Source organism: Cydia amplana, chromosome 4 (genome assembly GCF_948474715.1).
Source record: "Cydia amplana chromosome 4, ilCydAmpl1.1, whole genome shotgun sequence".
Classification (NCBI taxonomy): domain Eukaryota; kingdom Metazoa; phylum Arthropoda; class Insecta; order Lepidoptera; family Tortricidae; genus Cydia; species Cydia amplana.
Window position 1 is genome coordinate 6,480,343 of NC_086072.1, and position 18,852 is coordinate 6,499,194.

An 18,852-nucleotide genomic window follows, 5' to 3' on the forward strand; every position below is an offset into this window, starting at 1 on the left:
AATATACGGATTTTATTAAGGGTGCACGGAAAGAACGTGTCTAGTCACTTTAGTACTTAACACTTTGAGTAATCGCGGTTTTAAAATTTGGACAAAGGGTACCTAAGCTATTGCAGCCTGTCGTAGCCCTCTTTGAGATCCAACCAACTTACATGAAAACTTATACAGTAGGTTCTAGAATTTTCTACATTGTGTCGTTGTTTGTAAAAACTTATTTTTACCTTTTTGTATGTAAAGTTTATTCGGTATAAATAATACCGCTTTAGCATGCCGCATACTTACATACTAATGAATGACGCAAACTCAAACAAATATTTGTCGGCCCCACCTGTACAAATATCTTCATTATACTATTTGTTATTGTAATTGTTGTGTGGAAATTCCCACAAGGAGCCAAGTTAATTACTTGTCAATCAAATACACTTATATGGGATGGGTCTTATTTAATAGCGACACTAATATTTAAGTTTTTAATTTAATCAGATTTAAATGTTGATAATTATAACTCACAGGTAAAATAAGTAATCACACATTTAGACAGGCCCAAGGTTTTTCGGAAGTCTTACACCTAAGTGGATATTATTTAAAAATGTTGAAATAAACAAAATATTGTAACTTTTTGCTTGAACTTATTATTAGTTATAATTTTCATTTATTAATTAATTCTTTGTATTTATAATAAGTTATTTAGCAAAATCCGGGTACCAAGCCTGGAGTGATGATAAAAATTCCTTATCCCGTGGCGCGTGTAGGAGCGCACTTGTATCCAGATCCTGGCGCTTGCACACGTGTCCTGATTGATATTCCTGGCTGGAAATTCTATCCTATACGCATATAATTATATATCCTACTAAGAACCAAGAGCGCCCAGTGTGATTCAATTAACATCAGTCCTAACGCAAACTTTAGACGTAAACTCGAATTTAAAGGGGGAAAACCCCTGATTCTGGATCTGGCTGCATTAACCAAAATGTTAAAATTTAAAATGTTTTGTTTTTGGTTCTGGAACGTTTTTGCTGCTAATATCGATTGACTAAATAATCGTGTTTGCTCTCTCCAATAAACTTAATTAAGCAAGTCTTATGAAATCAATTGTCGATTTGATTTCGAATCTTTTTTTTACCGCCAAGAGTCAACGATGCTTGAAGGTGAAGGAGCAGCGCTCTTCGCTCAAAGAATTATCTGCCTATTAAAGCGTTGGTTCCACTTCTGAAGGAGAAGGTACGCCTAACAAGATGGTGGATGACTCGGCACCAGCTCGAGCCAATATCGGTCGTTATTAGTCGACAAAACGCGCGCGTTTCGCCGCGTTACGCGTGAAGCGGACCACCGAACTAGAACCTTTTTTACAGAAACGCTTTTTATCCCTTTGGTCCGCCCCCCACGACGATATACTAAAATCTCCCACATTCTTCTAAACTGTTCTAATTTAAGAAGTACATTTTTGAATAAAATGAAACAAAATTTGTACCAATAAGAAAATTTTCATTTAATATTCCTATACATCATATTTAACAATTTAAACAATATTTACAGATATAATACTTATCTAACTGTTTTTATGTCAACAGGTAAACAATAAAGTAATTTATTAAAACAACTAAAATAAATAACAGTTCTTACGCAATTTAGCACTGCGTTTTCTTGCGTTTTTAGACAAGAAAACTTAGATATAGGTATTTACATTAACATTTAATCTGTTCTGTCCAGATGATGACTATAAAACTGTTCGATGCAAACATTGTACTTACTTGAGAACTTCATGTGAAGTGTCAAATTGTGTTTAGGATATCAGTATTATAACAGGACCATCAAAGACTTCAAATCTACCTACCTACTGATTAAATAAATAGGTGTTCCTTAATTCTAATGTATACATAAACTAATTATACACCTACATTTATATATGTGAGATCACTAAAATAACAACTGATATTTTAATCGGGTTATTCGTTTAGCCACGGTTGCCGGGTTTCTCGCCGCGCTCGGTCGGCCAATTACAACCATTTAGGCCTCACTACTGCGCGACTCCTTATGTGAGCGACGGTTATTTTTATAACAAACATACTTATAAGTATATCAGTAAATGCCACAAAATGTAACTTATTTGGTAAATTTTACTTAAGTAGATGAATCATAGTGTTTAATTATAGATATACGGATTATGAGTATTTAAGTGTGTTTCTGACTTGAATTTTTTATTGACGAGCACTTTGAAATCTGCACAAAAATTGTTCGTATCTCGAGTACTTACAATCTAGCATTGCACGAAATGTTGTGGCAGGTCGAGTGAGCGGTGTGTCACGCGACGGGCAGCGGTGGCGGCGGCAGGTAGCAGGGGCGCAGCGCGTGCGCCGCTGCCTGCAGCAGCTCGGCGTGGTAGCGCTGCGCTGCCAGGATGTACGGCGCCGGCATCGCCAACTCCAGACGTGGCATCGCCAGCTGTGGCGGTGACTGCGCCGGCTCCGGTTCCAGCAACGCGTCTATCGTGAACGCTCGTCGTGGCCTTTGTGGAGGTAACATCGTCACTGTTGCTACTTCCGGCAATTCAGCTGGCTCTGGACTGAGTTGAGGACACAGAGGAGGAGTGTAGAGGCTAGCACTCGGCAAAGCTGGCGGCGGCGGTGGCGCACCCGCTTGACGAGCCAAAAATGCACGATTAAAACTGGCCAGTGCAGCAAGCTCCGCGTTAAGGTTGTCTTTCTCTCCTTTTTGCAACTTAAAACGTTTGCGCCTCCTCAGTAACGAGCCGTTTTCGAACATGTCGAAGGCCTGCGGGTGCAATGTCCAGTAGGCGCCCTTGCCAGGCCGGTCCGGGCGGCGCGGCACCTTCACGAAGCAGTCGTTGAACGAGAGGTTGTGCCGCAGAGAGTTCTGCCAGCGCTGCGTGTTGCGCCGGTAGTATGGGAAGCGGTCCGTGATGAACCGATAGATCTCCGAGAGCGGCAGCATGCGCTCCGGGGAACTCCATATCGCCATCGCCGTCAATGAAATGTACGAGTAGGGCGGCTTTTGATCCCCATACGATTCACGGGAAGGTCGCGGCATTATCACTACCACAGACTTGGAACTGTTCGAAAATTTTCAAAATTAGAGGACAACAAAAACACGAATGTGCGCTCACGTCACTTCGTAGCGAGGTGTGTGAAGGAACTGAGGCGCGGAGAGCTCGGTCCGCACTCGACCCGCCCGCTGCCGCGGCGCGGCGGAGCGCCCCGACCGGTACCCAGACTCCGGCCCTCATTGGTTGATCTGGCCACCAATCGCAAGCCTCCACTTTCAGGTATAATGTCGGCTTTCGCTCCACTAACAAGTAATTTAAATTGATATTATGTTTATATTGCCTCCAAATATCTTTTGTGATGACACCGCTTTTTATTTAGCGTATGTAAATTACGGTGATACAGAAAAAGAGATTTGAATTATACACCAATCCGACGATGAATGAGCAAATTAAAATTTTGAGTAAGTATTATAATATCTCCCTGAAGATTAAAAGGTGCCGTTGAATTTAATCGAATCATCGAATAAAGGTTCCTACTTACCTACATATTATGTTTTTTATTCTTAATTTTTATAGAGGCTTTCGTACACTCGTGGTGACGATGCCAGCCTCATAGGGGAGTTCACGTGTGTATCTAACCCTCAGACCTAAGTTCAAGATTTTTTTTTATAATATGTCAATATTTTGTTCGCCCCTTCTGATAGCGGTTGAGAAAATAAGCTATTCAAGGATAATACACTGTCCAAAATATTTCCTAAAATGTTTTTTCGCTCGACTTGACCTCTAGTGCATTCTATAAGTATGTGAACTAGGTCTTCTATTCTGTTACAATGCTCACACAGATTTGTATCTCTTTTTTCATGAGGTGATAAAATTTATTACACGGAATATGTACCGAACGCAGACGTATAGTGCACACGTTACCGTCCCTCTAGCAAGCCTGGCACCATCAAACCATGGAACCCAATCGGGTCGTCCTTGAACACTACTATACCATATACCCTTTACAAGTTTTACAACAGAAACTTCTTCGAATTGCTTGTTCCACTTTTCTAAACATAAGTTTCTAATTTTCGGTATTACCTAATTCTGTTGCATAGGGTTTACATGCAAGGTCTGTTCCTTTATGAATAGATTCTTGTGCGAAACCATCAACAATTTCGTTACCCCTAATACCTACGTGTGATGGAATCCACTGAATTTTGACACATATATTTTTATGTTGTAGATCGTTTATTATTTTCAGTGCTTGGTAGGCAATCGACATTCCTCGGTTGCCCGAGACACATCGAGTCAGGTGTTTTAGAGCACTCCTTGAATCTGATAAAATGACCATATTTTGAGGGTTCAAAAGTTCATTGTAATAAACTAATGCTTTTGTGATTGCCAATAATTCTGCTCTCATTATGCAAGATTCCTTAGCTAACTTAAATTGTCTATTAATATTGTTTTGTGGATCAAAGAATGCACTACCGACACCAACCGAAGATTTGGACCCATCTGTATACAATTTATAAAAGGAATTATATTTTAAGTCTATTACATCGAATGCTAATTGTCTTAGCAGTACACTACTACTCTTTTTTGGGAGATCCATATCTGGCAAGTTACATTCAATTCAATGCATGATTTAAGGTTTATATATGCTACCCATACGCCTAACTCAAACATATCTAGAATATTATTTTGGGGTCTCTGAATATCTTCACGAGCCAGTTGATTATTGACCTTTATTAATATTGGTTTCGTTTTATTGGTCCAATATCTATTTTCACACAAAGTATTTAGTTCATGTAATTTACCTTTTAAGTTACTTTCATCTATTGTTAAAATTACTTACCTACATATTGAAATGCATTAAGCTGTATTATTTTATTTGGTAGGTTTTTGCACCTACCTACTCAGACTAATACTGCTAGTACCTACCTACCTACTTATTGGTTGCTCTCATTAGATTCAATAGATACATTCTATAATCTAGGTCTCTAAGGGTAAGAAAAATTAGCCCAATCCATGTCGGGCCACGCATTATTATAAATATGTACCTACCTAAGACATGATTTTTTGGCGATCGATCAAGTTAGCCAAAAGTATGTAATTTTTTGTTTATTTTTTAAATATATATTTCACCGAATGGACATATTCAAGCAGTTCTTTTATTTTAATAATCTGTAGTTCTATATAACAAAAATACAATCATATTACAATGTAAATATGTATGGGCATGTGTGAATTTTCGCCAAATATATTCCATCATATATTTTTTTTTTTAAGATCTTCACTCGTTTCCTGTACAAAGCCACAATGTTGACATTTTTAGAAGCTGTTTTATGCACAATAGGATGTAATTACTTTTCTACTTGAGGTTGGTAGTCAGGGAGACTCTCTACTCCGAGCACTGAAAGTCGTTTTTGTATGGGACGCAGTTTTTTGTCAAAAAGTTGAATTTACCAAAGTGAAAACACCTCAGAACTATCTCAATCTGAATACAATTAGAAAAACTATTGTGAACTACTTAATAAAAAATAATAAAATGTTTTTAAGATGAGAATTCGGTAAAGACTGTCAGAAGACCGTGGACAAAAAAATTGGTACTGTGGAATATGTGTGTATAATGCTCAAAATCACAGAAAACCTAATGTTATATTGTGTTTGTAATTTTATTATGTAGTTTGATAACCACAAATTATTTAAAAAAAAGTGCTATTTGAAAATGCACATTTATTTAAAAGATTTGCCATATCATGCGTGGCCGGGTTTTATCGTGTATCGTGTAGGTACAGTCTTTATCACTGTACCTGCACTAATTGCTGTTAGTAAGTTAAAAAATTACCGTTGTAGGCATTGGAACTAATGTTACTGAACGGTGAGAGACAATCATCTATTTTTCTCTGTAGAAAAAAGTGTCGATACCTATAATACAATTCGAGAAACCGAAGCCGCCGAATTCACAACACTTTTTTCTGGCTTTTACCTCTGCCATATATCTTGAACCCGAGATCCCTGTAAAGTATGTTTAAACGCAGATCACACTGATACTGGGTAGCTTAAAACGAAACATTAAAGAATCTTTATAAAAAATAACTGCAGCAGTGCTAACGGATCAAACAAAATGTCGGTTTTACGCACTAATAGAGCTGCACCAGAGTTTGTCACAGTCGTTTTTGCTGAAGTTCGTTTACCCTACCGTCATTCACGAATTCTAGAAACGGTATCCGGTAAAAAATAACGAATCGTGACCGATAAGTTAATCTACTTACTCTAATTTTATTTTGCTTGACAACCAACAATTGACTCTATATTAAGTTGGAAGAGCTACAAGATTTCAATTAGACAATGTCTATTTTATTTAGACAATGCCGATGTTGAAAACACTGTGGAAATCGCAGGAAATGTTACGTTTTTGTCATAGGCGCAGAATACTTCAATACATATAAGTATAAGCTAAAACGCCCTGATAATATTATTATGTATTTTTGGTGCCTTTTCACCGCTGCTATTTGACATCTGTCCGTCATTAACCTAATTAATTTTTAATTGTTCTGTATTTAATTGGTCAATGCGAATAACTACTTAGGTAATTTTTTTAAGTGGAAGCCTCTTCTTTTTACTCATCTTAATTGTAATTGATTTCCCACTTGCATCTACTGGGAATGCACTTTTAGGATGAGGAATGCTGTTTGCTATCTCATACCCATACCACAGAATAAATAATAGTACTAAGTACAGAAGACTCACTCTCTAACAAAACGCGTCTGTTACGATCAGCACAGATATGGCCGCTAGGTGGCGACAGCGCCACGCGCGGCTTATGGCTTTCCCCAAAATTGGGGCCGAACGGATGTAATTTTAGCTACCTGTAGCAAAGCGAGGAAATCGCGGAGTGAGCCACGCCTGCCCATACCACGAGGCTTCATAGATATTATCTCATCTTATAAGCCAATTCGAACGTAAGGACACTGACATCAGAATAATATTTGAATTTATTTAGTTATCGTCTCTCCAATAAATGTACGAACAAGTAGGCAGCGAAATGCACAGATAACTAAATAACATGATTCAAGTATCATTCTGATGTCAGTGTACGTTCGAATTGGCCTGTTAGTAGTACCTATGTACCTACGTAAAACTTTTCCAAACATATCTAAGAAGAGCACGAAATGCATAATAACATGTTCACCTAATTTACAAAAGAGGTAAGGTTGACGGAATTTCCCGTACGACTAAATTGGCCGCATTGACCTACTTAAGGCCACCCCACATCTAGCGTCTTTCGAGCGTCGGCGTCTACTGGCGTCTGGTCAGCGCTATGGAATATGACGTCGCTGCGCAGTTGCGTCGACGTTGCGTCGAGCAGCGGCTATACCAGCGGATAGAGTTGCAGACGCCGACGCTCGAAAGACGCTAGATGTGGGGTGGCCCTTAAGTACAATTTATTTTTATGAATTTACAAACGGTAAAAACTTTCTTATATTTTAATTGTAACTGATTTCTAGGATTTTATTCACTCAAGGTAAATAAAACACGAGCTTTGAAACAAACAAAATGTAAGTGTAGGTAGGTACCTATTTCAAATAAAACCGTATATTAAGCATCCACGCGCAATAATAATGACAATTTATGAATCATTCTTTAAATGAGCATTTGAAACAGGTGGTCGATTAATAGCAATTAGTACCTATGTATATAGAACCAAGATTTTGAAATAGACATGTTACTACGTCACTAGGTATTTAAAAAAAGCGGCCAAGTGCGAGTCGGACTCGCCCATGAAGGGTTCCGTATTTAGGGGATTTATGACGTATTAAAAAAAACTACTTACTAGATCTCGTTCAAACCAATTTTCGGTGGAAGTTTGCATGGTGATGTACATCATATATTTTTTTTAGTTTTATCATTCTCTTATTTTAGAAGTTACAGGGGGGGGGGGACACATTTTACCACTTTGGAAGTGTCTCTCGCACAAACTATTCAGTCTAGAAAAAAATGATATTAGCAACCTCAATATCATTTTTGAAGACCTATCCATAGATCCACACGTATGGGTTTGATGAAAAAAAAATTTTTGAGTTTCAGTTCTAAGTATGGGGAACCCCCATAAAAATTTTTTTTTCTATTTTTGTGTGAAAATCTTAATGAGGTTCACAGAATACATACTACTTACCAAGTTTCAACAGTATAGTTCTTATAGTTTCGGAAAAAAGTGGCTGTGACATACGGACGGACAGACAGACAGACAGACAGACATGAGGAATCCATAAGGGTTCCGTTTTTTGCCATTTGGCTACGGAACCCTAAAAAACTACACTAAGTAATGGACAAATTTAGAAGAACGCAAAAAATAATAATTTAGTAATTACTTTAGGTGCCAGGTATTTTTTTTATTTTTATTTAAACTTTATTGCACAATAAATGAAGAGTACAAATGGCGGACTTAATGCCAGAAGGCATTCTCTACCAGTCAAGCATGGGCTAAACCGAAAGATCTAGTTGGTGCAGGCTCAGAATACTGTTAAAATAAATATGGAAAGAAAAAAAAACAGTAAACTATAATATATGACGTTATATATACATAAGTAATATTATACATAAATAAATAAATATACATACCTACATAAATATATACATATATACCCACTGTGAAACATCATGAGGACGACTTATGAACCTGGTCAGACAGATGCTTGCGCAACATGCGCTTGAAAAAGATTTTGTATCCAGTATTTAAACCTTTTTTTGCGTTCCTCTAAATTTGTCCATGGGTACCTATATATTTGCCTAATGATATGTGGCAAAATACTTATGTATTCTAGCCAAATTGCTAGTACATATTTATGAACTTCATCTTCATAATATAGTTAATATAACATAATCAAAATGTATAATTAGTAAAGCGTAAGCTATTATTAATCATAATCATGTTAGGATTAGCGCTTGAGAGACAGGTAGTCAATCAGCGTGGAAAGTAGAGCGGAATGTGAGTAAATTATTCTTAACGAAATGTTTGTTGTAATTAAGTATTTGCAAATGTTACTTGTACTAATTTATTTATTTGCATTTTTTTACCAGTAGCTGATCTCCATTTCTAGGTTAATCAATAAGGCCTCTATTTGTTATTGAATGACTCTATTCTAGCGAAAGATTCAAATTAGAGAAGTGCTCCTAGATATCACCAATTGGTACACGAGACAGAAAAGATTGAAAACCTCTGCTGAAGGACAATCTACCACAGATACGCTTGTCGTGACATTATCATTCTTTTGGTCCGCTATGTATTAAATACTGTATGTATGTATTAAATACTATGTATAATTTACTGCCTGCCTGGCACAACTAAAATTTAACATTGTTGCATGTCAGTGAATATTTTCTTTAAAATACGCGTCGTACTCGTGAACGGGTGCTGTTTGTGGAGACGGGTCTGTTTAAGCTAACACGAATATATTTAGTAACTTTATTTTTTAATTTAATTGCAGTGAGACGCCTCATTCGGTTCTCGTATGTTTTTTTTTTCTCGTAATGTGTTAATCATACAGGATTGTGACTCTTGGAGACCCTATACATCTCTAAGGATAATTTGATAAACTATGTTATTTTTTAGTTCTGACACTTAGAGACATTTACACCTCTAAATAAGTTTAGATTTTTTTTCCATGTATCTGTTTTGTTTTTATTTTAATATTATTATTATAGTTTTTTTATGTAATTCGACATTAAGAGACCTTATACATCTCTATGTAATTGTATTACGTTAGTTTGATTTGGTAGTTGTAGTTGTATTTAATAATTGTTGATGTATAATTATTATTATTTTGCTTTTATGTAAATTCAATGTTGACGTGTAAAAGTGCCCTTGTGGCCTATTTGCTGAATAAATGTTGAAGTTGAAGTTGAAGTTAATCAATATCCAGGGAGGAAAAGAGGGATTACGTTTACTATGGAAGCGGTCGTCTCCTATCGTCTTAAGTTTATTAGTCTCCTTGTACCACCTTTATTCGCTCCCAAAAAGCCGAAATAAACTGTGAGACGACGAGCATTATAATTGGAAATAAATTTATATCGATACGAATATCTCGGTCATTTTCTTACGAGGAAAAGTTAAACGTTCTAAGGTAATTAGATCTTGTTTAATTTTGAACTTTTTGATTTGGTGTGAAGGTGTTTTATTTGGTTGGTTATTATGTGTGATAAGTCGTTTTTCATTTGGGTGGTTGGAGCAGCATGCATAGTCCGATGGTGCGAATTCGTCACGGATGCTTATCGAGCAGGCAGTCGATAAAGGCGGCTTGTCGATATTTTATTATTACAGGGGACGGGTAATCATAACCCGACGCTCTGCTTTCGACGAGGGCCGAGCCCAGCACTCATTAAACGCCATATTGATCTTTTAATATGTGTACGCTTTACTAGCAAATACCTATATGATAGCCGCCTAACTCATTAAAGCTTAACTTACATGCCTATCGTTACATGTTAAAGGTAATACAACATTCTTCGTAGCATAGGGTACATATTATAGGTAGGTACCTAACCTTATGCAGGTAATTATCTACCCAGTTCGTAAAATATCTACTAAGGGCCTTTTCCTTTTGATAAATCTGGAATTAGGCCTCAAACTATCTTTAACCTGGAATAATTTGAACATTTTATGGACAAGTCTGGAGATAAGCTCTATTTTAGTTGGTCGCAAACTTTCGATTATTTCATGCAATGACTTTGAAATTTTATTTTCATAATATATAACCCTATGATTATTTCCTCAAGTATGTATCGTATTTTAATAACACAATACCTAGACTAAGTTGGTACTTGATAAATATAGAGGTCGTGAACATTTTAAACTAATTGTTTATTGCAACAGTTAGCACAAAAATAATTACCAGCCTAAGTCATTGAACCCCATTTGTATTCATAACGTGAATTAATTGCGCCAGATGGATGTTACGTGGCATGTTAATGCGCCTTGTACATGCTCTTGTTTAAACAACATTATACATCAGGAGTTCAAAACAATTCATGTTAGTTAAACTACGTTTTTTTAAATAATATATTATGTTACGTTTATCTGTAATAAAATCACTCCATACTATTTTAGTAGGTAAATACTTCAGATAACTGCCAAAACTTAAGTCTGAACTTACTTAACAAACAAATTTATAATTTTTGTTTCCGACCTTATCATATGTATGATAATTTCAATCAAAGGCTGTTTTTTTACACATTGTAGGTAAGTACTTATGCTGATGCTATCTTCGTCCCCAGTGATTTTCCATGTTTCTATACCGTATGTCAACGTCAATACTAGTTTAGTGACACAAATACACTTAAAATTACCTAAAACATTTTTTTTATGTGTTTTTTCATTCACCACCTCCTAAGCCACCACTTTGGGCTAAATGAAGATACCACGCACATAATGACACACCAGTTAGGTACAATTTCATTTGATATCAAAATTATGAGCGCTATCTGCCTGACGTATCTCGATTGCAAGTTGTGTAGCGTGACCACTGCACACTGCAACTACATTTTAGCGTTAGCTGAGCAAATAAGTATGGTTACGTTATAAACAGCTAATTTTAGGTAGGTACTCAACATATGTTTTTAGGGTTCCGTACCTCAAAAGGAAAATACGGAACCCATATAGGATCACTCGTGCGTCTGTCTGTCTGTCGGAGCCCCCCCCCCTCCCCCCTTAACTCCGAAACTACTGGGTCATACACAAAATAGTACTTTGCCTATGAGGGAAACCTATTAGAAATGTGCAGTCAAGCGTGAATCGGACTTAATGTACGGAACCCTTGGATCTCGAGTCCGACTCGTACTTGGCCGGTTTTTTTTTGTTGTACTTAGGTATATTTTTCAGCATATTTTTTATGTTATTTACTTTCACTGAAATGGTTAGGTACTTGTTATCGGTATTTTTCATCGCTATTCCAACCATCTGAAGTTTATATTCTGAAATTGTATTGAATATTTTGTTGCAAGTAGTAAGCGGCGATATTTTTATTATGTTGAATGTAAGGTCAAGTAAGGCGTGGAAATACAATAAACAATATTTACTTAGGGCTTATTTATATAGGGCTCTATGTTATAGAAACTTTTACCTATATTTGTCGCACAAAACATATATTTATAACTACAAGTATATGTATTGTGATATTTGATGAACACAACGATACAATTCGACTATAAATTAAGAAATTCGATGCCAACTTTCTTCGATGAAATTATCTCCATCCTTCCATCTACGGTGTCGCTTTCAGTACAGAACAAAAATCTAGTATTGGATTAATCACATCATAATCAAAATTTGTCGAATAGATCATCAATCACAATTTCATAGACATTTAGTGTATCTTTCAGTAAATGCCCACAGCATTTGAGCATTAAATGTTCCGTAGGCATCTATAATATTGAATTGTAATTTTTGAAGTGCACAATATTCCGCTAGCTGACGGAACAAGAAAACAATGACGAAGCTTTTACCGTTTTTCGGGAGAGCGGTGACAGCACTTCGCTATTAACTACTTATTGGCCAAGATTATTAATTCCATCGCCGTCCGGGGTGACTTAAAAAAGCTCTCAGACTGCGTTAGTCATTACTTGCATATTTTTTGTTGGAAGTAGATCGGATTTTTTCGCGCCCTCGCCGAGCCAGAGGGTGATTTATGACAAAAGTTATAAGCGGCATTTTTAATATCAACGAGCCTTTTAAACTGAGCCCTTTGAAGATGCCGCTGGGAGATAACCTAATTAACAAACGTTTATATATCACTGGCCAGTGGGCGAGCGCAAATACGAGATTTTATTTATTAACCGGGCTCGGAAAAGTGGTTAATGGTTATGTATGTGCGCCGCGCCGGCGCGCTTAATTGCTTCTTATCTGGGATCTGGCAATCGACGAGATCACAACTTCAGTATAAACAGCCGCGGATATCGCGAACCAATTGCCTGTTCATTACATACTTTATTACATATGTTTGGTTTAACTTATTGCCAGTATCACTTCCAATTATTTGAGTTATTTTTATACATTTATCGATTATACCTACATTTTTTTTAAACAAATCATGACTTATATGTAGCAGATAAGACAAATTCTTATAAGTAAAAAGACTTGATCTTGTTTTGCTTCTTGGCATGAAAGGAAAATGCAATAAATATGGTACACAGTGGTATGTAGAAAATCATACATGCCACTGTGTACATACCATATTTATTGCATTTTCCTTTCATGCCTAACCATTATGTCCATACTTAGGCTTGAAGCCATGCAGTCATAAGAAGAATCAATTTTGGTTTACAAGAACTATGCTAAGTATAACATGATAAATATGGATAAATAGTTTGAAACTAATATTGAAGTTAAAACAAAGGGTTTATGGTTTTAGTAGGTCTATGTTGGTGGGTGGGAAAGTTTTTTGTTGTGTTCCATCGTAGCTTCCAAACTACTAAGCCGATTTTTACTTGTCCAAACCAAACTTTCTTAAAATAAGACAATGGGAGTATCAAACGACTCACGTACTAGGTACCTCTCGTTATTTGTGGCCTCCAACCCGCCAACCTATTACGGACAAACCGCTTTTCGAACTTCATGCCTATCCGTATTACGAAACTAGACCTTATTCTCTCTCATTTAAAGATTATATTAGTGAAATATATTTTGACTGAATGTTTATTATAGTTAGTTAGCGGACCGACGTTAAAGAGAATCCGATTATTGTTATTGAATTACATATCAAGCAGTCGTGACTGGAGACTTGGAGAGCGAGACACTGGATCGTAGCGAAAGCTTTCGCAAAGTGATATTATATATATTTAACTTTGGTAATAATAATTTAATATACAGAGTAACTCGATAATTATAACTTAGTTACCTACACGATAAAAAAAATATTTATGCAAACCTACTTTTGTCAGGTGGGGCCGTAGCAGTGTTGGCCCTGCAACACCACAGGGGCTGTAAAAGCGTTGCCGGCCTTTAAGATGGAAATACCTACGCTATATTGTGATTAATTGCAGTCATTACTTTTTAACCGACTTCCAAATCTAAAAGGAGGAGGTTATCAATTCGGTTGTCTTTTTTTATTTAGTTTTATGTTTGTTACTCCATATCTCCGTCATTACTAGACCGATTTTGGAGTTTTCTCTTAGATTGTATGCATATGCATACAGATTGGTCCCGTTTTTGTCAAAACCCAGTTCTGATGATGGGATCCATGAGGAATCGAGGGAACTCCTCAAATCTTAAAGGCCTACGTGTACCTATATAGTGATTTTTGTGTTTTTATCAACAAATCAAGCATGTACATTCAAAAAAGTGACATTTGATGAAGTGGAACTGCTGATGATGATCAGAACGGAACTCTTCAACGACGCATAGTACACGTTTGACGATCTGTCCTCTTCGTTATGTTTGTTAAGCAAGTTAAGTTTTTAAGCCACATTTTTGTCAAGCTCGAGTTCTGATGATGGGATCCACGAGGAATCGAGGGAACTCCTCCAATCTTAAAGGCATACGTATAGAGATTTTTGTATTTTCATCAGAAAATCGACCATTTTCATTAAAAACTGTCGCATTTGATGAAGTGGAACTGCTAATGATGATCATAATGGAACTCTTCAACGACGCATAGCTCGCATTTGGCGATTTGTCATTTTCGTTATGTTTGTTAAGCAAGTTAAGTTTTTAGGCACATTTATGTCAATCTCAAACCCTGAACATGGGATCCATGGAATCGAGGGAACTCCTCAAATCTTAAAGGCATAGGTACGTATAGAATTTTATATATTTTCATCAGAAAATCAAGCATTTACATTAAAAACTGTGGCATTTGATGAAGTGGAACTGCTGATGATGATCAGAACAGAACTCTTCAACGACGCATAGGTACTCGTTTTGTGATTTTGAATTTCGATTTTGACTTGGACTGGGCCCCGGACTCCGGACTCAGACCCGTACTCGGACTCGGACCCGGACTCGGATCCGGACCCGGACCCGGACCTTGACCCGGAAAACCACTATGATACCTAAACTAAATAAACCACTATGATTACCATAAAATGTATACATATATACATAATTCTATTACCAAATAAAGTATAAGCGCCGTTAAGTGGGTTAGGCTAGTAGTTAGAGAAGTCGATTTTTTTTTCTATTAAAGATTATACACATCTAATTAAGGACAAGAGTTAATACTTATGTGAAAATAAAATATTTCAATAAGGCGCCTCGATCCAAAACTAACTACTTGCACGGATAACCTAAGTACGCAAAGTTTTAAATTCACCCTTCCTGACTCATAACATTCGCATAAATTTCACTAAGCACGGAAGCTTAAAAAGACATAGTAGCATAGCACACGTAAGTCATAGAAAGCAAGCATCGATGTTTATGTTAGTTTTCCTCAAAGCGCCTGAGCAAACGAAGTCACGTCAGCCAGGCCAAATCACGATAACGCTCCACTACCGAACTTGTACCTCAAGTCTCTTTAAAATTGATACTTCAATCATGCACAACATCCATTGAAAGCATTTCATTGCCAGATACAAGCATGTACAATTTAAACAAGCAATGGAGTTCGAACAATACAACACTTTGGTTAGTAAAATACGTGTTTAGCTACGGAAACGGAAGCGCCAGGTTGTGCTGGTAATGAATTTGCGAGGGCGGGCGCCGCCCTAGGAAAATAAATTGCGCTGTAGTTTCCTTGTTTTGCTTTAAAAGCTTTACTTTGACTTGAACAACTTGTGGGTTAGTGGGTAAAATGGTTCAGTAGTCGTGTAAGTTTACTTCACATTCTGTTACGAATTTTCTTTTATTCAGATGTTGCTCAACTTATTTTTTTGCGGTAAAATGTTTGAACGTGAATTAATCTTTGTTTTATAATATTATACTGTTTAATATTTGGGGGACAATTATATTAGAACAAGGGATTTATTTATAAAAGGTAATATGTGATAAGAGAGAGAAACACTTGTAGGAAATCCTCATGTCTACTGTATCTTTTGCCCCGAGTAAAATAAACTGTATTTTTCTCACCCCACCTAGCCTCAAGTTATCCATAAATGTATGAATATTTAATTAACAGAATATTTAACGTTGATACAAAATATAGGAAAACTATTTCAAATACCTATTATAAAACTTCAATAGGTAACACGAAACTTTTATTACTCCCTTATTAATAACCACCGAAGTTCCTGCCAAACATACATTTTGAATAACTTCTAACAACAATATTTAAACCTAAATATCAAACGATCGAAGCAAACTAGCAACATCCTTTGTGATACGACATAAGAAATAAAATATTCAAAAGAATTGAATCGTTGATACTCATAATTTTTTCAACCTTCCTATCAATACGGACAGTGGACTTTGAAAAGGCCATTTATAAATAGAAACAGTTTATAGGTTTTAATTAATGAACTACTTTTACTTTTGGTAATCGTTTGTCTCATTTAGACATTTGTACCTATTTATTAGTGACTCTGTGAGCTGCAGACCTCACGAGCCCACCATGAAAAAATTTACTGACGAAAAAAAACAATAATTATCGAATCATCTCACAAACTTTCACGCGAAACGGTTGGGATATTCGACCTGCCCTAGTAGCACGGTCGCATTTTTATCGTTTATCACCATGCCTGTCACGTTCTAAAAAGTGTGTATGTGCGAAAGTGACGGGCATAGTGATAGTCGATAAAAATGGAACCGTGCTGAGCCCGCTGTAGACGAGAACAGCCGGACATACGAAACATTTTTGTCCAAGTTGAAACGGAGACCTCGCTCCACTCGGTCTACAAAGAAACAAATTAAACAGAGATTTGCTATATTTTATGAATAAAGCACAAAACTAATTGCAATTTGCGTAACTCCTAACAGGGAACAAGAAGAGTAACTATGCAATACGAATGCTATGTCTAGATAAGATATATACATAATCGAGTAACTCTAATTTTAGTCAAATCTTCTTTAACACAGGTGCCAATTTAGGGGGAGAAGCAGTCGAGAGCGTAAAGACAACCCACGTTTCCTTTGAGGTCATTTCAAATTACAATTATTTCTATGGTAAATAAAATGTTTGCGGATCTTATCGCGTAGTTATCTAAATCAGTTCATGTAGATATAGATGGCGCCAATTTAATTTAGAACCGCTACTTCGACAGACAAAGCTAAATCTGATTCCGATCAAAGCTAAAAGCATAACAAAGGAGCGACCGTTAGCCGGCAATTGCACGAAATTCAATTTGTGGCCGCGAGTAGAGTGACCACAAAAACGCTCTCCAAACAGCGGTGGATAACAATTATTTTGTTGATTACGGCATCGCGGGCCTAATAATTCACTCTAGGCCCTAAACTCTGTAATTACGCGCATGGAAACGTCGGCTCACCGTTTGAGATAAAAATCGGGGTACGGAACCCACGAGCACCGACTCTTGGTTACCCAGGAGCTACAAACAGACATATGTAGGTAAGCGATGAAATGACGCTTTTGCCCTTTTAGGTTAGTATCGAAAACTGAACGTTTCTTGGACCATCTGTAATTACCATCCCTTTTAACTGTACAAAACACACTTTTATTAATATTAACGCCGCCTGTTTGTCTGAATAACTGTTCACTTTTCATTTTTCTACGAGCATAAAATAATTGAATATCTAGGTAGGTATAAAATTAATTATTTAATAATTGTTGATGTATTATTATTATTATTTTGCTTGTATGTAAATTAAATGTTGACGTGTAAAAGTGCCCTTGTGGCCTATTTGCTGAATAAATGTTGAAGTTGAAGTTGAAGTAAGTATACGGCCATTTTCGTTTAGAGAATATTACTTTTGAGATTTTTACTAGAGTTTTATTACGTTATATTATTAAAACCAAGGTGCTTTTAAATAAATACTATTTTTATTGGCAAGAATAAGCTAAGAGGCAAATTGGAATATACGGTTTACGATTGTCCTACTACATTTATTTTATTTATTTGTTTTAAAGTTGAGGACAGATCAGCGAAGCTATTACTCGTCTGTGCCGCCTCACCGTCAGTAACGACGATTAAATCACTAATACAGATTAAGATTAAATTACTATAAGTTTACGTAACCATTAAAAGCAAAAATAACGTAAATGAGCAATTCTCAAAAAGTTTGTACATTTCACTAGCACACCAATTTTTATAGAAATCTAAGATGTGATCGAAATGTACAAACTTTTTGAGAATTGCTCAAATATTGATATTATATAGGTACTTATTACATTGAGCCACATGTTTTTTGTGTTGGAGACATTCACTTCACGTTTTATTTGTTCAAATGGAACTACATAATAATATACCTAGTTAAGAAAAAAACGAGATTAAAAAAAATGATGCCAACTGACATTAAATTTTAGACCGATTCGAACGTACCTATAGTCGTACACTAACATCAGAATGTTATTTGAATCATGTTATTTAGTTATCGTGTGTCTCGCCCGTGCCAGTACATGTACGGATAAGTACGAGCGAAATTTAATGCAAGATAGCTTAATAATATGACTATGATGCCAATAGCGACTAAAAATTCAAGTGAGTGAAACCGTTGTCGTCTAAACAGTTTAAAATATGTCTCACGAAAGTTTAATATCGAGCTAAATAATATCATTCAAATATCATTCTGATGTCAGTGTACGTTCGAATTTGCTTGATTATCTCTGTCGCAGTTCAAGGTAGGCCGGGTCAATTTCACCAAACGAGCATTTTTGTCTAATTCCCATGGAATTTTGAAATACCAACATTACACAAAAAAAAATATGCTGATAATTTGATAAAAAATATAATAAACATTAATTTTCTTATGGGGTAAA

General features: G+C 36.3%; 1 protein-coding gene across 1 annotated transcript; it reads right to left on the minus strand.

Annotated features, from left to right (window-relative positions):
• Positions 1-1,705: 1,705 nt before the first annotated feature.
• On the minus strand, positions 1,706-3,327 carry LOC134663131 (fork head domain-containing protein FD4-like). Its single transcript, XM_063519459.1, has one exon. It carries the CDS (start codon positions 3,046-3,048, stop codon positions 2,302-2,304), a length of 747 nt encoding a protein of 248 aa, XP_063375529.1. The 5' UTR covers positions 3,049-3,327; the 3' UTR covers positions 1,706-2,301.
• Positions 3,328-18,852: the final 15,525 nt, after the last annotated feature.